Below are 24,590 nucleotides of genomic sequence, written 5' to 3' on the forward strand. Positions count from 1 at the left end.
GGGCTTGTTAAAAAACCAAGCATTCGATCCTACCACCCTGTTCAAGCCACCCCTATGTTTTCAGTCGTTCTTCCCGTTATGAAATGCTCATGAGGTTTTGGCATTTTAACGACAATAGTCAACGCCTGCCCAGAAATGCCCCAGAACATGACAGGTTATATAAAATTAGACCCATCATTGAAAATTTGTCAGAAAAATTCTTAAGGCTCTACACCCCAACACAAAATATTTCTATAGATGAGTCCCTTGTAAAATTCAAAGGAAGACTGCACCTCAATCAATCTATCCCATCTAAAAGGGCAAGGTTTGGAATAAAGCTCTATAAAATGTGCGAAAGTTCAACTGGATACACATCCGCTTTTCGCATATATGAGGGGAAAGATAGCCAACTAAACCCACCAGGATGCCCTGGGGACATCTGGAAAATTGTTTGGGAGCTGTTAAGTCCATTTTTTCAAAAAGGCTACAATCTGTACGTGGACAATTATTACACCAGTATACCCCTATTTAAAAGTCTGGTTGAACACAACATCGGGGCTTGTGGGACCATCCGTAAAAACCGTCAGGGGTTTCCACAACCATTGGTCAACCAAAAGTTGCAAAAGGGGCAATCAGGGGCTGTACGCAACGGAGAGCTGCTTGCCCTGAAGTATAGGGATAAGAGGGATATTTTTGTCCTCAGCTCGATCCACACAGATGCCACAAGGGCCACTGTAGAACTAGGATCCACCACTCCGAAGCAAAAACCTGTGTCAGTCATTGACTACAACAAACACATGGGGGGTGTGGACCTTGCAGACCAGGTTCTACAGCCATACCAGGTATCAAGAAAGTCCTATACCTGGTATAAAAAGTTGGTTATTTATTTGTTTCAGGTGGCCACATACAATTCTTTTGTGTTGTACAAAAAAGCAGGAAATTCAGATCCTTTTCTTGATTATCAAGAAAAGGTAATTGAAAATCTTGTCTTTCAAAGTGTTAGCCCCGCTCATCCATTAGAATCTGAGGATGTGAAAAGACTCACTGAGCGACATTTTATTGCACTTATTCCAGCAACGGAAACAAGAAGGAACCCCCAGAAAAGATGTCGTGTATGTACTAAGAGAGGAATGAGGCGTGATACCCGCTACTATTGCCCACAATGCCCATCATTGCCAGCCTTATGCGTCACTGACTGCTTTAAAATCTTCCAAACAGAACCACGTTTTTAAACTGTAAAAATGTATCCCAATTTGTCATTCAAACATTTGGTTCATTTAGTGAATGACACATTCGAGTAGAGCTCACTTAATTTCCAGGGGGGGTTCTCCAGAATCTAAACCTTCCATTGCGTGCTTGTTTCTGGAAATCATCCATTGAGTTAAAATGGTCATTAAACCCATAGATGAATTCCCAGAGGGGTGTCATTTCCAAAATGGGGTCATATCAGGGGGTATTCTTTAGTTCTGGTACTTAGCGCCTCTGAAAAGTGCCAGAACAGCAGAATCCCCCCTGAAGTGACCCCATTTTGGAAATGACACCTCTCTGGGAATTCATCTATGGGTTTAGTGACCATTTACCCATCTACTTATTTTCCCACCACTAGATTGATTTATACAGAGGAGTAGATTGTAAAATTCGGTCACTTGTTGGGGGTTTCCTCTGTTTAGGCACCTCAGGGGCTCTCCAAATGCAACATGGCATCCGCTATCGATTCCAGCCAAATTTCCATTCCAAAAGTCAAATGGCGCTCCTTACCTTCCGAGCCATGCCGTGCGCCCAAACAGTGGCTTTGCACCACATATGGGGTATCAGCGTGCGCAGGAGAAATTGCACAACACGTTTTGGGGGGTCCATTTTTTCTGGCTGCCCTTGCGAAAATTAAAAAATATTGGGTCCAAGGTAATTTTTTGTGAAAAAAAGTTAAAGGTTCATTGTTTTCTTCCACATTCCAAAAATTCTCGTGAAGCACCTGAAGGGTTAATAAACTTCTTGAATATGGTTTTGAGCACCTTGAGGGGTGCAGTTTTTAGAATGGTGTCACTTTTGGGTATTTTCTGTCATAAAGGCCCCTCAAAGTCACTTCAAATAAGATGTGGTCCCTAAAAAAATGTTTTTGTAAATTTTGTTGTAAAAATGAGAAATTGCTGGTCAACTTTTAACCCTTATAACTTCCTACCAAAAAAAAAGTTGGTTCCAAAATTGTGCTGATGTAAAGTAGACATGTGGGAAATGTTATTTATTAACTATTTTGTGTGACATATCTCTCTGATTTAAGGGCATGAAAATTCAAAGTTTGAAAATTGCAAAACTTTCGCCAAATTTCCGATTTTTTCACAAATAAACGCAAGTGATATCGAAGAAATTTTACCACTATCATGAAGTACAATATGTCACGAAAAAACAATCTCAGAATCAGCAGGATCCGTTGAAGCGTTCCAGAGTAATTACTTCATAAAGTGACAGTGGTCAGAATTTAAAAAATTGGCCCGGTCACGAAGACAAAAACAGGCTCTGGTGCGAAGTGGTTAATACATGTGAGGAATGCATAAGAAACAGGCATTCCTCACACGTATTAAAGCTGTCAAACAGTCACAAATCATGCACACGGCGCGACTCAAACATAATACCCTAGCACGTTGAAGATACGCGGTAAATACCCGAGCATGCTCGTAAATCTTGAGTAACGAGCATGCTCGCTCATCACTAGTCTATCATTGTGATTCATTATACGTTCACATTTTAAATATTTTCTAAGTAAAGGATTTTTAGATTTTATGGAGACGACTGATGCTGGATTTTCCTCACCTGGTTGCAAAGTATCCTCCGGAGCACTGCCAGTCTTCCGTGCATCTCATGTCTGAGTAAGTGAGCTGACCCTTCTTTTTTTTTCTTCTGTTTCATGGTTCATTACACAGGTCATATAGTCCAGCTAGCTGGGTCATGTAGGCTTTACCATAAGATACGGTACAGCAGACTTGCCTGGGATCGTGTACCTGCTCCTTTGTTACAGAAATTAAACTGAGATCAAAAGGCTTCACCTGTGTGATTTTCTCACATTTAAGACCTATCAGGAGATCTTTTTTAATGGATTTCCCAGGTTATACCTCACAACCCATATTTCTGAACCCTAAATATGCAGAATTCACACATCTTAACACAACTACCGGAACTTGGGAAACAAAAGCAATGGAAGGTTTATCAAGCTAAATGCACCAAAACCTGTCTTCCATGACTTGCAACATATTTTGTGTTTCAGACACTTTCGGTGGCTTGTCTGGCATGTTCAGGTAGGAAGGCATGGCTTCTCTGTATAGATGGGTTGTCTAGTGGGAAGGGGAAGTGGCTTAAAATACAGCACAAATGTTGGTATGTCAACTAATAGGTGGAGGAAATTTAGACTAGAGTCCAATAATGTGCCAAATTTATCATCTACTAGTCCGGCACCGCTCCCACCCACTTCTTCTTAGCTCTACTGCAGGTGATTGTCAAGTCTCTCCTTCATGTGTAATTAGGAGAGACCTGTCAATCACTTACAGCAGCACTGGGAAGAGCCAGCCAGTCAGACTAGTCCTGTCTCTGGACGGATCTTCAAAGTATATTTTCTACGAAACGATTCATGCCGATTTGATTTCGCCTGATAGGTTGCCTTTAAGAAGTTGATACTTGCACCCTGAAACACCCTCAACAGCGCTAAGAACTTGTTTCCTGATATCCAATATAATCAAAACTACATTTAATCAAACTTTTATTGGACCCTTAGTGCAATGGAAACATTAGAGTCAACCCACCATGCCCACCAGATTTTATTTTATTTTTAAAAGAAAAAAAGCCACAAAAATAAATTTACTGAACTGTAATGCATTTTATTTCCTCTCAGAATGCAGAACACATCATCACGCCAGCGTCAAGGCCAGAATATCACTGTTAGTAGTCCGCTTGCTACTCTTTTCCACATGCTGCTAGTGGTGAGCCTTGCAGTTTAAACTGAGGTTACACAATTAAAAGTATACTTCAGGATTACAGAAAAGGGTCTGCTTTTTTGTAAGCGTAAGGAGTGGGAAGGGGGGAAACAGTGCCACTCTTGTCCATGGGCTGCGGCTGGTAATGCAGCTTATCCTTATTTAAGGGAATAAATCTGGGCAACACCAGGCACAGCCAATGAGCCAAGAGTGGTGCCACATCTGGGGAAAAATAATAGATAACTGTATCCAATTCTGTACATTCATTTCAGAAATCGCGTTTTGCTCAGCAGATACCCATCAGTATCTAGCTTCTGTGAAGCGTTATAAATACTCTGTGTAATAGTAATACATACTGTACAATGATACAATAAATAAATCTATGTCTTCAGAAAGCAGCAGCTTGGCCACTAGAATACTGGCGTTTCCATACCCGCGCACCATGCACAAGTCAGTCTATACCTTTACAAAGATCAAACTCGAGGTCAACGTTCAAACTGCAACACATGAAAAGTTTGAGGAATGGATTTAGAAACCGCAGCGTGCACCCGAATATAATATATATTTTTATAATATCACACACCACACCTGCTCATCAGATTATGGGTGCCTAATGTCAGTGTAGAAAAAGGTAAGGGGATCCGGCACCGAAATCATAAAAAAAACAACTCCGTGTTTCATAGGATGAACATTAAAAACCACAATTAAAACAAAGCAGATGAGACACGCAAACAACGCGTTTCGGACGTGAAGTCCTTACTCGTAGGTGACCTAGGATTAAGGACTTCAAGTCGGAAATGCGTAAGGTTTGCGTGTCCCATCCGCCTTGTTTTAATTGTGGTTTTTAATGTTCATCCAATGACACAGTTTTTTTTAGGATTCTGGTGCCGGATCCCCTTACCCTTTTCTATATTGTTCGCTTGAGGATGCCGGCCTCAAGGATCCGTGCATCAAACATCTCCTGAATCCATGGACATTCCTTCATTGTAGGTGAGCTGATGACTTTTTCTTTCTTGTAATGTCAGTGTACTATATCATGGCCGATCATAGTGCTCATGAAGTACAGCTACTGTACATTGTTAGACTGCTGTACCGTGATACAAAGCTACAATTACATTCCATCTATGAGTAGCATTCAGTTTGGACCATAATACCTAAAAATCATAATACCATAAAGCCATCAAGTTGCCAAATTCACATTTCCGTCTGGGAGACCTTTATTTCCACGCCCTGGTATATGATGGAAGGAAAGTGACCCCCTGGCCATCATGTGATGGCTCCATACTGCAGATAATGTCCTTCGGGCTACAGTACATAAATGGAATCTTTCAGCAGGTTTTTGCTACCTCATCTGAGAGCAGCATGATGTAGGCAAAGAGAAGCTGAATCCAATGATGTATCGCTTACTTAACTGGGTGCAGCCGTTCTGACAATCAGAGTTTTTAGATTTGGCAATGCAGCAGAGCTGATGAAGCTAACCCCGCCTACACCAGGTTCGGTATAGACTGAGGTGCCTATCACAGGAGGGGGCGGAGTTGGACCAGGAGGCAGGCTTCTGTATCCTAGCAATGATGAGCTCCTGGTGCTAAAACAATCATTACAAGCAAACAAAACCACAGAGCTTGAAGAGAGGTATTGCTGAAATCTGTGATTTATCCCCTACATCATGCAGTCTGCAGATTACTTAGCAGAAACCTGCTGACCGATTTCCTTTAAGAGACGCTGTAGGGAAGGCAGGGTGGGCAACCAGTGTCTGTCACAGCCTCACCAGTGGGTCCCTTTTTCCACTCTTGTAAGGAAATTATGGTATTTGCATTGAACATAATGGCGGTATTTGGTGATAAAACACCATACTGTTGGATAGTGGTGCTGCCCCGTGTCCCAGTAAGTGCACCTATAACCTCTGGCACATATGACAAATGCATGGTAATGTGTAAAGTATCATGGATGTCCACAGAGTAATACAGGTCAGATTAGCCTCCTATTCACAGGCGAAGTTAATCAACGGCATAACATTTTCTGCAGGGGTTATCTTGTATATGTAAATGCTTGCATTTTCCAAAAAATAATGCTGGAGCGCTTTTATTCTTTTTCTCGCTTTCTTTAACTCTGCGTTCTGTACTGTTCCTCTATTATTCCTCCTGGAAATGTAGGAATTTTTGGCACTTAGGTGTTCACTTTAGAAATGTGGTATGTACTCACATAATCTGTCAGTACCCACAGCAGGGTGAGTAGGCAGATCTCCCTGCATACTGTATTCGTAGATTTCCATAAGGAATAACAGAAGAATAACATGTAAGATGCTCCAGGATTGTAACTTCATGAGAGATGCAAGTAATTACTAAAACAGACATGTCAGACGATGTGACAAGTCCTAATTAAGTTCTAGATTTTTTTTTTTATTAAAGGTGGTTATTTCCCTGAGTGCTCACGCAGAGCTCGGAGGCATCGCTAGCTACGATTCCGCTGTCCTCAGGAGGCGTTACGTACAAGCCGCTGGCTTATCTCAGTGTCTTGTCTTGGAGGTTAATCTGGCTCATACACCTTTTTGGCCTTTAGTTTTCCGTCCCCTTGATGAAATTGGAAGTGGTTGTGATGATTCTTGGGTCTTCACTTCATTCTGAAGAGCAGGAGGCAAACTTCCAGGGCTGGAATATTTAGAAAAATCAGAGAATGCATTATTCTTCATGATGGATTGCACACAACATATAAGCACATGATTCAGGCACCTTTTCACCCTTAAAAGGGGTATTCCCATCTCCAAGATTCTATCCCAATATGTAGTAGGTGTAATAATAATAATATTAGCAAATACCTCCAATTAGAAATATAGTATAGTTCTTCTGATTCGCTATGACGCTTACCCCAATGTGCAGGGCATTGCAGTAGCTTAGGTATCCATGGTTACCACCTCTGTCACTATATATGAGTGGTCGTAATCATGAATACCTAAGATACTGCAATGCCCTGCACATGGGGTAATCAATCTAGCTAATCAGAAGAACTATAACATTTCTAATTGAAGGTATTTGCTAATATTATTATTATACCTACTACCTAATAGGAGTAGGAGATGGGAATACCACTTCAAGGACCACATCTGCTGGATTTTGATGCGTCACTGGCACACAAGGCTCTGTTCACATTGGAGTCAGGGTCTTCAGGACTGACCCATCAATGTAAAATCCTCAAGAAAGTAACTTCCAGAGTAAATGCCCAATATACAGATCGATGTGACTTTGTATATGTGGATTTAACATGTGTAATTATATATTAGAGAATTTCAATGACAGTAGATGGAGAGAAGTAAAAGGAAGCAGCCTCAGCACAGACCCCCATACACAGATGAAAAGCGTTGGAACCCACCAATATCGTGGAGTGCTCGGCTGCCAGCCATCTCTTGTGTATAGGTAGGTTTATTCTGATGTATGCATCTCACAGTAAAATACACATACCTAAATAATAGTACATCATTAAGAACCAGCTTACTTTGGGTTTCAGGTTCCGGCATTCTTTTCAATTCCGATAATCAGAACATCATTTTTTTTGGTCAACATATTAATATGAAAGCTTTATTTATGTGGACAAGTTATATATTTTAACGCTGCCATTTTGGCGGAATTAGATCATTCATTATGATACATTTTAATTAGGGAGGGGAAAAAAAAAGCAAAACAATTCTGTTTTTGACACAAAAACGATTTGGGAATTTTTTTTTCTGACAACCATAATCCTGCACCAATGTAAATTTGTGGTGCCAGGTTAAAACTCCTGAAATCTAGCAGGGAACCTGGGGAGAAGACAGACGTAGTCTATTAATGCTTCTGTCTTCTCAGTAAGTGCTGTGCAGTGAACAGAAGCATTGGCACTGCTGATGCTTTTGTAAGACCTTGGTGATCACATGATTGCTGGGTCTCTGATGGCACAGAAAAGTTGCTTGTTTCTAGCAGACCCAAATCATCCCAGCCAGTGACGCCAGGCAAGGCAGGAAGCAGCTTTCCCCTGTAACTGGGGCTCCTATACATGCCCCATTTACACAGGGAAATAATGAACAATAAAAAAAAATATATGTTCCCCAGAAGATCTTTAATGATCTCTTTTGGGACATAGGTAAAAAAAAAAAAAAAAGTGAAAAAGACCTGCAAAATGTATTTTATAACATATCTAACAAACAACCTACATACAGTGGGTACGGAAAGTATTCAGACCCCTTTAAATTTTCACTCTTTGTTTCATTGCAGCAATTTGGTAAATTCCAAAAAAATCATTTTTTATCATTAAAGTACTCTCTGCCCCCCATCTTGACTTAAAAAAAAACAAATGTAGAAATGTTTGCAAATTTATTAAGAAAGAAAAACTGAAATGTCACATGGTCATAAGTATTCAGACCCTTTGCTCAGACACTCATATTTAAGTCACATACTGTCCATTTCCTTGTGATCCTCCTTGAGGTGGTTCTACTCCTTCATTGGAGTCCAGCTGTGTTTAATTAAACTGATAGGACTAGATTTGGAAAGGCACGCACCTGTCTATATAAGACCTCACAGCTCACAGTGCATGTCAGACCAAATGAGAATCATGAGCTCAAAGGAACTGCCCAAGGAGCTCAGAGACAGAATTGTGGCAAGGCACAGATCTGGCCAAGGTTACAAAAGAATCTCTGCATTACTCAAGGTTCCTAAGAGCACAGTGGCCTCCATAATTCTTAAATGGAAGATGTTTGGGACCACCAGAAGTCTTCCTAGACCTGGCCGTCCAGCCAAACTGAGCAATCCTGAGAGAAGAGCCTTGGTGAGAGAGGTAAAGAAGAACCCCAAGATCACTGTGGCTGAGCACCAGGGATGCAGTAGGGAGATGGGAGAAAGTTCCACAAAGTCAACTATCACTGCAGCCCTCCACCAGCCGGGCCCTTATGGCAGAGTGGCCCGACGGAAGCCTCTCCTCAGTGCAAGACATATGAAAGCCCACATAGTTTGCTCAAAAACACATGAAGAACTCCCAGACTATGAGAAATAGGATTCTCTGGTCTGATGAGATGAAGATAGAACTTTTTGGTGATAACTCTAAGCGGTATGTGTGGAGAAAACCAGGCACTGCTCATCACCTGCCAATACAATCCCAACAGTGAAACATGGTGGTGGCAGCATCATGCTATGGGGGTGTTTTTCAGCTGCAGGGACAGGACGACTGGTTGCACTTGAAGGAAATATGAATGCGGCCAAATACAGAGATATCCTGGATGAAAACCTCTTCCAGAGTGCTCTGGACCTCAGACTTGGCCGAAGGTTCACCTTCCAACAAGACAATGACCCTAAGCACACAGCTAAAATAACAAAGGAGTGGCTTCAGAACAACTCTGTGACCATTCTTAACTGGCCCAGCCAGAGCCCTGACCTAAACCTAATTGAGCATCTCTGGAAAGACCTGAAAATGGCTGTCCACCAATGTTCACCATCCAACCTGACGGAACTGCAGAGGATCTGCAAGGAAGAATGGCAGAGGATCCCCAAATCCAGGTGTGAAGAAAGGCACATCTTGTCATTGAAGATGGGCACATACAAACTGGCCAATTTGCGTGCGGAGTAGCTCAATTTTATTAGTACAGGATGAATTGTAATGGTGCTATTTTAAAGGTACATATACATAACTGTTTAATTTATATCATTTCCTCCTATCTCTCTGACCGCTCCTTCACAGTATCTTTTGCCGGCTCTTCTTCTAATCTTCCCCTTAGTATCGGGGTTCCACAAGGATCAGTCCTAGGTCCCCTCCTTGTATACTGCCCCTATTGGACAAACCATCAGCAGATTTGGTTTCCAGTATCATCTCTATGCTGATGACACCCAACTACACACCTCTTCACCTGACATCACCCTCACTCTAATACAAAATACCAGTGATTGTCTGTCCGCTGTCTCTAACATCATGTCTTCCCTCTATCTGAAACTGAATCTCTCCAAAACTGAACTCCTTGTTTTTCCTCCCTCTACTAATCTACCAATACCTGACTTTTCAATTTCCTTGTGTGGTGCCACCATAACCCCCACGCAGCAAGCTCACTGTCTTGGAGTCATATTTGACACACAACTTTCCTTTATTCCCCATAATCAATCACTCACTCGCTCTTGTCACCTGCACCTAAAAAACATCTCCAGAATCCGACCTTTTATCACCTTTGATACTGCAAAAACTCTTACTGTCACTCTCATTCACTCTCGTCTGGACTACTGCAACTCTCTTCTGATCAGTCTCCCTCTAAACAAACTCTCTCCTCTCCATTCTGAATGCAGCAGCCAGGGTCGTATTTCTATCAGGCTGCTTCACCGACGCCTCTACCCTGTGCCAGTCATTACACTGGTTACCCATTCACCACAGAATACAATACAAACTCATCTCTCTCACCCACAAAGCTCTCCACAGTTCTGCACCGCCCTATATCTCATCTCTTATTTCTGTCTATCACCCCTCCCGTGCTCTCCGTTCTACAAATGACCTAAGACGAACATCCTCCTTAATCCGAACCTCACATATCCGTCTCCAAGACTTCTCTCGTGCCGCGCCAGTTTTCTGGAATGTACTACCCCAAATGATCCAACTGATATCTAGCCCCCATGTCTTCAAACGTGCTTTAAAAACACATCTGTTTAGACAAGCCTATCACCTCAACTCACCAACCTAACTCTTCCCTGTTCCCTCCGAAATGTTAATCTTAATCTGCCCCTGCCTATTCATCTGTCTCCACATCCTCCATGCACCAAATAACACACGGTAACTGCCCTTAGACAGATACTGGCTGATGACCATGTTCTTCCTATTGTGTCCCCCCATTTCCATATAGATTGTAAGCTTGCAAGTCGGGCCCTCACTCATGTAACTGTTGAAATGTGATACATTGTATTGCTTATATTGTCTGTATAGGTCCCTACTTAATTGTAAAGTGCTGCGGCATATGTTGGCACTATATAAATAAAAAAATTATTATTATTAATTTCTCTGTGACACAGATCTAGAAAAAAGCAATTTTTGCTTAATTTTTTTTACAGTTCATATTTTACACCAAATAATCCACACACACACGTATGTCATGTAAAGATTATAAAAAATACTCTTAATATACAAAGAGTAAATATGTAAACCACATCAGACAACGGGCAGGAACACAAGCAGCGTAGCGTGCAGGAAACAACCTCCCCACTGGGACCGCACTGACTGCTGAAGACAGCGAAAGCTTTTACACTGGGGAGAGAAGTGGAAACTTATTCATTTCTAAGACAAATAGTGACATACTGAAGACCTGGCCTAAGCTGGACACACGGACAAAAATAAAAAAGAAGGAAACGGCAATGGTGCAATACATGACACTACATTTAAAAAATTCTAATAATCCATTTCACTTACAGTACAGACCAAAAGTTTGGACACACCTTCTCGTTTAAAGATTTTTCTGTATTTTCATGACTATGAAAATTGTACATTCACACTGAAGGCATCAAAACTATGAATTAACACATGTGGAATTATATACTTAACAAAAAAGGGTGAAACAACTGAAAATATGTCTTATATTCTAGGTTCTTCAAAGTAGCCACCTTTTGCTTTGATGACTGCTTTGCACACTCTTGGCATTCTCTTGATGAGCTTCAAGAGGTAGTCACCGGAAATGGTTTTCACTTCACAGGCGTGCCCTGTCAGGTTTAATAAGTGGGATTTCTTGCCTTATAAATGGGGTTGGGACCATCAGTTGTGTTGTGCAGAAGTCTGGTGCATACACAGCTGATAGTCCTACTGAATAGATTGTTAGAATTTGTATTATGGCAAGAAAAAAGCAGCTAAGTAAAGAAAAACGAGTGGCCATCATTACTATAAGAAATGAAGGTCAGTCAGTCTGAAAAATTGGGCAAACTTTGAAAGTGTCCTAAAGTGCAGTTGCAAAAACCATCAAGTGCTACAAAGAAACTGGCTCACATTAGGACCGCCCCAGGAAAGGAAGACCAAGAGTCACCTCTGCTTCTGAGGATAAGTTTATCCGAGTCATCAGCCTCAGAAATCGCAGGTTAACAGCAGCTCAGATCAGAGACCAGGTAAGTGCCACACAGAGTTCTAGCAGCAGACACATCTCAACAACAACTGTTAAGAGGAGACTTTGTGCAGCAGGCCTTCATGGTAACATAGCTGCTAGGAAACCACTGCTAAGGACAGGCAACAAGCAGAAGAGACTTGTTTGGGCTAAAGAACACAAGAAATGGACATTAGACCAGTGGAAATCTGTGCTTTGGTCTGAGGAGTCCAAATTTGAGATCTTTGGTTCCAACCACCGTGTCTTTGTGCGACGCAGAAAAGGTGAACGGATGGACTCTACATGCCTGGTTCCCACCGTGAAGCATGGAGGAGAAGGTGTGATGGTGTGGGGGTGCTTTGCTGGTGACACTGTTGGGTATTTATTCAAAATTGAAGGCATACTGAACCAGCATGGCTACCACAGCATCTTGCAGCGGCATGCTATTCCATCCGGTTTGCGTTTAGTTGGACCATCATTTATTTTTCAACAGGACAATGACCTCAAACATACCTCCAGGCTGTGTAACATAGTAACATAGTTTGTAAAGCCGAATAAAGACTTGCGTCCATCAAGTTCGACCTGTTAGTTCTGTAATTGCTAAAGTTGATCCAGAGGAGGGCAAAAACCCCAAATGATTTGGCCAATCTTCACCTGAGGAAAAATTCCCTCCCGACTCTGAAACCAGCAGTCAGAATAAATCCCTGTATCAACCTACTATTTTATTTTATTTTTAAGTATATGCTGAAATCTGCCTGGTATCTAGAAATGCATCCAGTCCCCGCTTGAACTGGTGTAGTGAATCCGACATTACCGTCTCCTCACTCAGCGAATTCCATATTCTCACTGCTCTTACCGTAAAGAACCCCTTCCTATGCTGGTGCTGAAACCTTTTCTCTTCCAGTCTTAGTGAGTGCCCTCTTGTTACCGTAATATCCCTCCTTTTGAACAAATCCCGGGCAAGATCTCTATACTGTCCCCTAACATATTTGTACACATTTATTATGTCCCCCCTCAACCTTCTCTTTTCCAGGCTGAATAGTCCTAGTTTTGCCAACCTCTCTGGGTATTGCAGTCCCTCCATTCCTTTTATTAATTTTGTTGCCCTCCTTTGTACCTTTTCAAGCTCATTTATATCCTTTCTATATATTGGGGCCCATAACTGAGCACAGTATTCCAAGTGTGGTCTGACCAGTGCTTTGTACAGTGGAAGAACAATGTTCTCATCCTTTGCAGCTATACCTCTTCTGATACATCCCATTACCCTGTTTGCCCTTACAGCAGCGGCCTGACTTTGGGCACTCCAATTTAGTTTGCTATCAATCAAGATGCCCAAGTCCTTCTCCATCTCTGAATTCCCCAATGATTTCCCATTCAGTGAGTACTGGTGACTTCCATTTTTCCTTCCCATATGTATGACCTTACATTTCTCCTCGTTAAACCTCATTTGCCATTTAATGCTCCACCTACCCAGCTTATCCAAATCCCTCTGTAGGTCTGCACTGTCCTCTTTTGTATTAATTGTTTTACATAACTTTGTGTCATCTGCAAATATTGATATTTTACTATTTATCCCGTTGACTATGTCGTTAATAAAGATATTAAATAACATTGGGCCTAGTACAGACCCCTGTGGTACCCCACTAGTGACGCTTACCCAATCTGAGTATATTCCATACTCCAAGGGCTATTTGACCAAGAAGGAGAGTGATGGGGTGCTACGCCAGATGACCTGGCCTCCACAGTCACCAGACCTGAACCCAATCGAGATGGTTTGAGGTGAGCTGGACCGCAGAATGAAGGCAAAAGGCCCAACAAGTGCTAAGCATCTCTGGGAACTCCTTCAAGATTGTTGTAAGACCATTTCCGGTGACTACCTCTTGAAGCTCATCAAGAGAATGCCAAGAGTGTGCAAAGCAGTCATCAAAGCAAAAGGTGGCTACTTTGAAGAACCTAGAATATAAGACATATTTTCAGTTGTTTCACACTTTTTTGCATTGACTGACCTTCATTTCTTAAAGTACTGATGGCCACTCGTTTTTCTTTACTTAGAATTTGTATTATGGCAAGAAAAAAGCAGCTAACAGTCTATTCAGTAGGACTATCAGCTGTGTATCCACCAGACTTCTGTACAACACAACTGATGGTCCCAACCCCATTTATAAGGCAAGAAATCCCACTTATTAAATCTGACAGGGCACACCTGTGAAGTGAAAACCATTTCCGGTGACTACCTCTTGAAGCTCATCAAGAGAATGCCAAGAGTGTGCAAAGCAGTCATCAAAGCAAAAGGTGGCTACTTTGAAGAACCTAGAATAGAAGACATATTTTCAGTTGTTTCACACTTTTTTGTTAAGTATATAATTCCACATGTGTTAATTCATAGTTTTGATGCCTTCAGTGTGAATGTATAATTTTCATAGTGATGAAAATACAGAAAAATCTTTAAATGAGAAGGTGTGTCCAAACTTTTGGTCTGTACATCACTCACATTAAATATGCCTGACCAAATCACCAAAATAAGAAAGAAACATGTACTTGCCTCTGAGGCTGAGGGCGGGGTGACTGATGCCACGACTGGAAGCTAAAGACCTCTCGAAGACTGTCCAAAACAGATGGGGCTATGTAGGTGAAACCCTAAACAATGAAAAATGGACAGTATAAAAAACCCAGTAAGAATAGATTTACAGAACAACCACTCCTCCACTTCCAAGTAAGCCACCACTTACCAAGAAGGCCTGGTTTGCGCTCTCACTGATGATTGCATCAGGACTATCTACAGGCGTTTGTCTGGTGAAGTGAGAACCGAAGTGACTTGCGTCATCCTCAGAAAGCTGCAAGAGAGCAGGACGATAATTAGCTTTTGTGTCCTGCAAAAATTAGAATACCTCCTTGCCTTTTGAGATTAGTATAAAGCTAAATGGAGGACATGTCCCCTTAATTACACATTGCTCGCCATCTCATACACCAGAAGACATTATAGGGTTAATGTCATTAAATTACGAAAGCATCCAAAAAGTCTCATACAGTAGAAGTGACTGATGTGGCCTGTGCAGAATTCACTGACATTCCATCATCGATTGAAGGTGTTGTCTGGTCATCAGATACGGATTACCTATCCATGGGCATCAATATTAAATTGGTGGCAGTCCGACACCCACACCAATCAGCCATTATCAGCTTTGGCAGCAGCTAAATGCAAAAAACTGACAGCACTACACTATTAGTAGGTGCACGGATAGGGTCCCAACCCTTTACAGTAACTAAAAAAACTGGTAATCCATCACTCAATTAAATGCAATTTATTCACTTCAAGATCTGTGTATAAATAGATTTTTTGACGTTTCGGTCTCACTGACCTTCATCAGATTTACACATTTCAGTATGCAAATGTAGGAACCAGTTAATGGATAAGCGGTAAGCAGCTAAATCACAACGTCCGACAGGGAGACCGAAATGTCAAAAAAATCTGTTTATACACAGTTCTAGCAGCCAAATGGAAACACATTTAACAGAGCTGCACTGTGCAGCGCCATTCAATATGTAGTGGCCACTGCTGGGTATTGCAGAACAGATCTCATTGAAAAAACAGGAGATGTTCTGCAGTACTAGGCCATGGCCAGTAGTGTCAGTGCAGCACGGTTCAATGAGTTTACATAAGACCACCATAGAGCTTGTGAAAGCTGATCACTGGGGGGGGGGGGGGGGGTCAGGAAACCAACTGAAATTGATGACCTATCCTAAAAATAGTTCATCAATAACTGTTGACCACTTTAAAAGAGGTTGTCCACTACTTTAATCACTGATGGTTATCAATGTCCAACACCCAGCACCGTGGGCGATCAGCTGCTCTCTGTAACCGCAGCCAAGAATCCTCAATTGAGGAACTGCTCCATCGGCTCATAGTGGCCGCGGCCGAGTACTGCATATCCGCCTCCTATAGATTTGAATAGGAGGCGCATGTGCAGTACCTGGCTAAGGCCACTTTTAGAAGATGGAGCTGTTCTGCAATTGAGCATTTCTGGCTGGCGGCAAGAACAGCTGATCGGCGGGGGTGCCGGGTGTCTGACCCTGACCGATCAGACACGGATGACCTGTCCTACAGGGACGTCATCAATGAATAAATAGTGGACAACCTCTTTCAGTCTAAGGTTACAGAACATTTCCACTGCAGTTGTCATATCTAAACATATCCTGCAGTTACTGTTACCCATATGTCCTTTGATAGAGCATGGAGCTCACAGAATGGTGTCCATTGTCCTTTTTTTGTTTTAGAGGTATTCTTCTCTGGTAGACTCGAGCCCTCCATGTATTCCAAGCACAACTATTCATCTGAATGCGAGTTTATTACAAATACGTTGGGTTCAAGCTGTAGTTTTAGTTCTCTCTCCCCAACATGTTAAGGACTACGGACAAACTATTGGATTTTCATGTTAAACTCAAAAGACACAGTAACAGAAATACTTTGTAGGCTATGATAATGATGCCCCTCAATCCTACCACCAGACTGCTCATTTATTTACAGTAGATAGGACACAATTTGCTGTGAATGCGTCATGAGCTCAACTTGCAAAACCAAATTCTGGGTGACATATGTCAGATAATCAAACGGGCAGGAAAATCTCTTCTATTCACTATCGAGATAAAGTGGGACTTGCAGACCTCCATTTGGTGTCCATCTGCGCCTTTTAAGTATAACTGGTATAGAGTAATGGAGTTGGAAGGTCGCAGGGAATTTGTAAATTGGCAATAGTTGAATTGATGGAAAAACAATAGTAGGTGGAAAGGGAAGAAAGAATAAGCTTCTTTAAATGTAATTGGGGGAGGTGAGGGGCTTGTTTCTCCTGCCTACATGAAAATGCAAGTCAACCCCGTAAAAACCTTGCCAAGTTGTCATGTGTGTTTTAAGGCAAGGTGGCATTTATGGCCCGTGGTGAGTAGACCACAGGCTTGCAGTAATGTATATGGTCATGTTTTTAGTCAGATGGCCCTGGACACCCATGAAGATTGGCAGGGAATAAACAATGACTTCCCATGCGGAGCTCCAATGACCACCACTGGCTCTCAGTGGGCAGTTGGGCTCAGCTGCAAGGACAATAGATGGCACAGTTATTCAAGACATCCAAGTGTACAGTTGAGTGTGGCTTGTGTATAAGGCATACTTAATGAGCGCCATCTATGAGTAGGTACCACCCTACTTCCAGACCTATCTGCTCCACTTTTGCTCAGTACACTTACCAGGTTTGGCTTGTACGGTGGTTCTATTTTACACTGTAGAAGATCGTCCCAGTGAATTTGTCTGAAGAACTGGTGTTTCTGCATAATAAAGGAAAAACAAAAAACAATGGTGTAATATATATAACCTCAAACACCAGAGGACACAATTGAAAAGTTACATAATGGCACCTGTATGTCAGCCACATCAGCTTGTCCAGAACCAAGCCTTTGAGCTGGACTTTTCTTCAGCAGCTGAAAAAAAATAAATTACTGAATGAACAGACTGATTTTGTTTCATTCGTCAAGAATAAAAAGGACAATAGAAAAATATAACAATCCACAATAAAGGGAAAATGAATACATTACCTTCTTCAAGAGATCACAAGCATCTGGTGTAAGGTAAGGGGGGAAAGTTGGCTTTCCTTTAAGAATCTTGTCAATGATCTTCTTCCTGTTGTTTCCAGTAAAGGGGGGCTTGAATCACACATGAAAAAAAGAAATAGGGAGACAAAAAACAAACAAACATGTGAGTGTAAGGAAACCGTATCACACACCAAACATATGGCAACTGGATTTTATCGACATTGCAAAATTGAGCGGCATGTCAAGGCTGCCCGAAAAAGCCAAGTGCTGCGTTTGGCAGTTCCACTGAAAATTATTGAAGTTGATCTCAAGCATTTGCCCTAGCGCTCAATTCTAAATCTTATGTCGGACTGCCACCTGTCAACAAGTTATCACCTATGCGAAAGATGAAAAACCCCTTTAAAAGAAAATACCAAATCAATTTGGGCACCAATTTTTTTTCTTTCGCATCAAACTCTCAATATTGTATCCTTTTTCCAAGCATTGCCTTTTTTCTAAGAATTACAAAGTTACTGTTTCTTTTTCATTTCCTAGCGCCCCGCTGTCGTTGCAGTGGTTTACTGTAGTCACAGCTATCGGATCTGAGCTGTTCTGGTGAAGTATTTCTAAGGTAACCCTATGAATCTTGGCATTACCATGCAGTTTCATAGAAAACTTGAACCAAAAAGTAATAAAATGAAATGGTAACTGAGACAAAAGTGAACACTCACTGAACCGGTCAGCATGTCGTACAAAAGAATCCCGAGGCTCCACCAGTCCACTACCCGGTTGTGTCCTTTGCGAGCCAAGATTTCAGGAGCCCTGGAAGAAGATGGAAGAGGCAAGAATTTGATAAATGACAATGACGAAAATTGGTCATCCTGCACTATAACGTATTGCCCGTAGACAGACATGTTCAACAGGTTTGCACCAAATCCTTATGTGTAGCCTTTCTGTTAAATGTTCAGCTGATCTTGCGGTGTCAGATTAAAGTTAAAAAAAAATTGTTGAAGATAAAAAAAAAAAAATTCCAAAAAAAATTCCCAACAGGAGGCAATGTGATAAAATAATAATAAAAAAAAATAATCTTCATCTGTTAAATCATTCTCCTCCTCTGCTGCAATAGTCATTGTTTACTCTGCTGGAGAATTCATATCTTGTACATCCATGTGACCACTGCAGTCAATCACTGACCTCTGCAGTCTTATATTGTACGTGAAAGCATAACCCCTTAGGACAGTGATTGGCTGCAATGGTTAATTGGAACTACTGCATATAATTGATGCAACCGGGAGAGTAGATGCTGTAGCATGTATTTTCTCAAACTCCTTGCTAGTAGAAAAACATTTCAAAAACTTGGACAGCCCCTTTAATTGACTTGGAAGCTCATGCCCCATGCAGTTGACATGTAAAGTTCAATTTAATGGCAGATTGCGATCCCCAGCATTTTGGCATTAAGGAGATGGGTATGGTATGGTGCACTTTAGGTCTTCCTAAAGTAACAGGGAGCTAAAGAGATCACAGAAATTATCAAAGTGACCCGAATTCCATGGAAAAGTTGTGACATTGCAAGGATGTCAGGAGCCTCCAACTATCACATTGGGAAATGGAGCATGCTAAGAGGACCGCTATCCTAATTATGGCTAATAATGATGCAATGTCCTGCAGGATGCAACTATATGCCCTTACATGTACAGATTTTGTTTTGTTGAAGGGTGCTGTGTGCCTTATATACCACACATCACCTAAAGGCGCACAAATAAATAACAAAATAAAAATAATGGGGATCTGTGTTCTCTGTAATAAGAGTGATGATGTAGATTGGGAAGAGCACACATATTTGGGATTTTCATACACAGGAAATTTCAGGCATATGAAAAAGTTAGATTTGCAATTTTGTTCATGCTGGCACCATTTTAAAAGCAGGTCAGTGCCAAAAAAAAAAAAGAAACTTTCAGTTTATTTCCTGCCAAATAAGACCGTAAGATCTTTTACCATTGCAAAATCAGAACCTACATATACTCCACTGTTCCACAGAAGGTGTGTGTCACGCTGTCTCCGTGGATTGACTCCTTGCACATTCCAAAGTCAGTGAGCTTGATGTGACCTGATGAGGATGACAAAGAGTTAGCAAACCACAATGGCTCTGTGGGACAAGTGTATCCTTCACAAACACATACAGATTGGTAAAGACGACGCAGATGTCTAACTGTCACTAACTCACCCTGGGCACTAAGCATGACATTTTCTGGTTTCAGATCCCTGTATATGATCCCCAGAGAATGCAGGTGCCCAAGTGCGAGGGTAATCTCTGCCAAGTAGAAGCTATGTGAGAAAAGAAGTACACGGTCACAGATGGAAATAAAGCCATGAAACTACAGTACAGATTCACTGCAGGATGACATACCAGGCCGTGTCCTCCATAAAGATTCCCTCCCGCTCCAAGTGCAGGAACAGCTCCCCACCTGTAGGAGAAAGGAAATTCATGGAAGTTACTACTGAAGCTTGGGCCAAATGTGACCTATTATGGGACTGGAATCCAGTCATTAATTGGTACATCTGATTGTACAGGTATAGCCATATGTTCCCATAGGCATGGCTGCTGTGCCTGTGGGAGCCAACGTGTGGTTATCAGCACTCCCCGAGCTACAGCTGGAACTGGAGAATGCTTTAGTACAGCATGTTGTACCTCTTATGATCACTAATGGAGAATACAACTCTAGTTAAAATCTTTGGGACTAATTGCTCTGTATGACATCCTGAAGCCCATTAAAGCCCCATCACGGCTTACCCATAGGGGTATGTGCACAAGATGCCTTTTAGACATCGGTTTACCTGCTTAGTCCAGGGCGTTTAAAAAAAGTATAATATGACTGAACATGTGCACAGTAAACTGACTTGACATTGCAGCGCATAGGCTAATTTCTGTGTGTTTATTAAGCAGGTGGAATCCAACAATCAAAAGTAGTGAGAGCGCAGCTGCCTAATAGCAGCCTACGATTGGCTGCAGGGCTCACATGACAATGTCACACAAGCCCGGCATCGCTGGAACAGTGGCAGTATGGGAGATGAGTATATGTTGTTTTTATTTTATAAAGGGGACTACTTCATTTAAAATGGGGTTGTCCAAGTAGTAGACAACCCCTTTCCGCCTGCCGCCAGTTTTCGTGTTCCTGCTTTTTAAAATTTGACAACTAACACTTCTTTGGTAATAACCGAAAACCATTCAGCAAAACTTGAGCACCAAGTTGTACTCCTTCACTTCTGTGCTGTGTCCCCAAATAGTAGTGTACAACCATATAGAGGTTATTTCTTACATTACTTCTTTTGAAAATGAAACATTTGGGGCTACAAGTACATTTTAATGCAAAAAAAAAAAAAAAGTTGTTTTTTTTCATTCCTCTTTATTAACCCTTTAGGTGCTTCACAAGATCTAAAGCAAAATAATAAACACTATTTTTGAATGTGCATGTGAACATAGCCCAACTGTACAACTTTGGCTTTTCAGTCCGAAAAAAAAACCCCACATAAAAAGCGCTACAAGTCCTCAATGTTGCAGGCAGCGCTCCTTTTTATGATAAACTTAAAGTGCTGGGGTGACGGGTTGTGAAAAGCCACGCAGCGTGAGAGATCCTAAAACTCAATAGTTTGGACCCTAATTCTTCTAGAGAGTAGGATCCTTTATAGGCAACAATACAGTCCTTTCAATGTTTGTTTTTTTTATAAGTCTACATATGGATTATTAAAATATAAATTATTTTAATGACAGCTACACTTTAAAGGGGTTATCTCATGAACAACATTTATCACCTATACACAGGATGGATGACAGCAAGGAGTCTGGCTGTCAAGACCCCCTCTGATCCTGGAAATGGGGAGTATAGCTGTAGTGAGCATGTGAGACCGCCACTCGCATAAACAGTAAAATGAACAATGACCATAAATGTAGCATCTATCCTGTGGATAAGCGATATATAGTTTATGAACAATCCCTTGAACAGACCATTGCTTAGAATCTTCTTCTAGGTTTTCAGAAATCTCTTCGCTGATTCGGAGCGGTCCAAGATAATAAACGTAGATATTTTTAAAACATTTTGCGATTTAATGAACTCACCACTCAGACATTCCAGGATCAGGTACAATTTCCCATGGGTTTGAAAAGCATACACCAAGTCTACAATGAAGGGATGTCGGACGGCTTCTAGGACGCTACGCTCTGCTGTTGCGTGCTCAGTGTCTTTAGCATGACAAATTAGCCGTGCCTAAAGGGAGAAGAAGTTACGTTACATTCAGAGGCAGGCGATACTCAATACAAGATGAATAATCAAGTCCACCAAGCTTTAAAAATGACCCATCACCAGAGGAAACGTGCACAGTTTTGCTCCTATTTTATACACGACACTCCGCAGAGTATGCATTGCTTTTTATATAAATCCGACTCATGGTTCCAGAAATATGGGCCTTTTTAGTTAGTGCTGCTTCCGATGGTCTTCACCAAGGTGGCGTGGCTCACAAGGCAATAATGCAGAGCAGTCGAAAGACAACCCCAGAGAATTCCGTGAACAACTCCCCTTATGTAAAGACCATAAAAATTGGGACCACATAAAAATGCCCAAATCTTTGGAACAGTACGGCCAATTTCCATTTTTGCTTTTTTTTTCCTCCCCTTATTCTAAGAACCATAGGGCTTGTTATTTGCGGGATGAATGGCACTTTTGAACAACTCCATTCAATCTACCACAGTGTACTGGAACATGGGAAAAAAAATTCCAAGAGTGGCAAAATTGTGAAATAAAAAGCAATTCTGCCATTGTTTTTGAGAATTGTTTTTACTGTGTACATTGTGTAGTAAAAATGATCTAGCAATACGATTCTCCCCGTCAGTACGATTACGACGATACCAAACTTGTCCAGTTTTTTTTATTTATTATTTAAGTAGTGAAAAAAAATATTCAGAAATTAGTAAAGATTTTTTTTTTTATTGTGTCGCTATTTTTCAAGACCCGTAATGTTATTTTTTGGTCAATACAGCTGTGTGAGGGTGAGAAGACATTTTTATCAATACCATTTTATAATAGATATGGCATCTTGATCGCAGTGTTGTGTGGACAAAACCCCCCCACAAATTTGGAATTTTGAGTTTTTAGGTTTAGTGTTTACTGTTAATTACTTTTAAGATTTTGATAGATTTGACTTTCCTGGACACAGATATACCACTTTTTTTATAGCTTTACTTTTAATGGGGTAAAGGAGGGACAATTCAAACATTTGTTGTTTTTTTTTTCAAACCTTCAACCTGCGATCGTCTGATAGCTTGTGCTATATACTGCAATACCACAGTATTGTTATATATAGCAAAAATAACACTCTCCTTTAAATCCCAGCTCCGTGAGGACAGGCACGGAGGTCTTCAACAGACCCCTGGCTATCGTAGCAACCCACTGGCTCCCCATAATTGCTTCATAGCCAACAGGCGCATAGTATGTCGCACCCCCATGGCAGCGCACAGTTAATGTAGCTGTCACCCATTGAAAAATCCTTTGTGCTCAGTCCGCCTGGGAGAAGATTTATTTCTTGTGAGGTCATTGTTGTTCTCTTCAGTGCACAGAGGCAAGTATGCTTACGATACACCTCCTTTGTCAGTTGAGACAAGTCTCAGGAGCAGTTTCTTCAGACTGCAGCCCATCTTGACACACGGGACTAGGACGGGCTGTCATCTGAATTACGAGATGGGAGTCATTTAATTACGTCTTTGGAGAACCCCTTTAGTCACATAATGACCAAGACCCGTAAATTTAAGCCGTTTCGTTCTGGGCTTTAATCCAAGGCTATTGTGAATTTACATCACAGGGATTAAGGCAGTTGGGGAACCTGGGAAGAAAACAAGAGGTTTATTACTGCTTCTGTCTTCTATTTCACCGGCTACAGTGTGCTCCATGAGAGCTAAGTAGTGTACAGAAGCATCGGCACTGCTGAGGATTCTACAGGACCTGGAATTCACATGATCGGCGATCCAATGCTGGCAAAGCCAAGCTGCTGGGCCCCAGAAGACCCAGATCCGCTCTGCCAGTGACTCATGTGGTCTGTTTCCTCTGCAACTGGGACTCTTAGAAATACCCCACAAAAAGTGGGGGAAAAAATATCAATGAAGTTAAAAGAAAAAATAAAAATAATGATCTCTTAGGGGATAAATCCACTTTAATTGGCTTGTATTTTCTGTTATGATTGTATACACAGAAACCACCATCAATGAGGTCTAATATGGTATTTTTGAATCACCCCTTAAATAATAGACTCTAGAGCAGTGTTTCCCAAACCCCATCCTCACGGCCCCCCACAGGTCATGTTTTCAGGATCTCCTTAGTATTGCACAGGTGAGAGAATTCCTGAGGCCTTGATGATACTTCAATCACCTGTGCAATACTAAGGAGATCCTGGAAACATGAACTGTGGGGGGCCGTGAGGCTGGGGTTTGTGAAACACTGCTCTAGAGGAAAGTAATGGGTTCTAAGGTCCCCTTCGAGGGCCAGTCCAAACCCTGTCAGCAACATTTTCTAGAATATCTTAATTTTTCATCCAGAAAACTCACCTTTTGCAAAACCTTCATTGCAAAAATTCTTCCCGAATTTGAGCCAGTCACCTTCTTCACCTGAAAAACCTGAAGAAAATAAAAGCTCTTCATAAAAGAGGTCAGATAAAGGACTTCACATTTTCAGAAAAACTGGTAGTGGAGTTCAGCAGTAATATTTAGTGCAGGGAAGCATCCCAGCGCATGCTGGGATAGTCAAACAAGTAGTCATCAGGAGGCAGAGACTGCGGCCTCTGCCCCCATCCTGAAACGAAGAGTGATCAGTGACGTCTGTTTAAGGGGGTGTGCTAATCCCTGCTCTGCCGAGCAAGTGTCAGTTGTCAATTCTGACGTATGCTCAGTGAGATCTTATCACTCTGTATTATTCTTCTCAGTGCACAGTGACAGTGCGCTCCCTCGTCGGCTCTGATGAGAACTGATGAGCCGGCAAGAAAACGCTGTCTGC

At 41.6% G+C, this 24,590-nt stretch overlaps 1 protein-coding gene across 1 annotated transcript in view; it reads right to left on the minus strand.

The window, feature by feature from the left end:
- Positions 1 to 3,769: 3,769 nt before the first annotated feature.
- The window catches only part of RPS6KB2 (ribosomal protein S6 kinase B2), a 38,320-nt gene continuing 17,499 nt past the window's right edge, over positions 3,770 to 24,590 (minus strand). Inside the window, exons 4-15 of the mRNA XM_073684330.1 lie at positions 24,146 to 24,214; positions 21,671 to 21,818; positions 19,964 to 20,021; positions 19,781 to 19,881; positions 19,573 to 19,663; positions 18,288 to 18,378; positions 17,581 to 17,688; positions 17,404 to 17,466; positions 17,236 to 17,313; positions 14,727 to 14,831; positions 14,540 to 14,634; positions 3,770 to 6,589 (exon numbers count right to left, since the gene is read on the minus strand). Of these exons, the coding sequence (XP_073540431.1) occupies positions 6,478 to 6,589; positions 14,540 to 14,634; positions 14,727 to 14,831; positions 17,236 to 17,313; positions 17,404 to 17,466; positions 17,581 to 17,688; positions 18,288 to 18,378; positions 19,573 to 19,663; positions 19,781 to 19,881; positions 19,964 to 20,021; positions 21,671 to 21,818; positions 24,146 to 24,214 (1,119 nt within the window). The 3' untranslated portion in view covers positions 3,770 to 6,477. The remainder of the gene's footprint in view (positions 6,590 to 14,539; positions 14,635 to 14,726; positions 14,832 to 17,235; positions 17,314 to 17,403; positions 17,467 to 17,580; positions 17,689 to 18,287; positions 18,379 to 19,572; positions 19,664 to 19,780; positions 19,882 to 19,963; positions 20,022 to 21,670; positions 21,819 to 24,145; positions 24,215 to 24,590) is intronic.

Source organism: Phyllobates terribilis, unplaced genomic scaffold (assembly GCF_046119375.1).
Source record: "Phyllobates terribilis strain yellow unplaced genomic scaffold, ASM4611937v1 Scaffold_5__5_contigs__length_657084704, whole genome shotgun sequence".
Lineage (NCBI taxonomy): Eukaryota > Metazoa > Chordata > Amphibia > Anura > Dendrobatidae > Phyllobates > Phyllobates terribilis.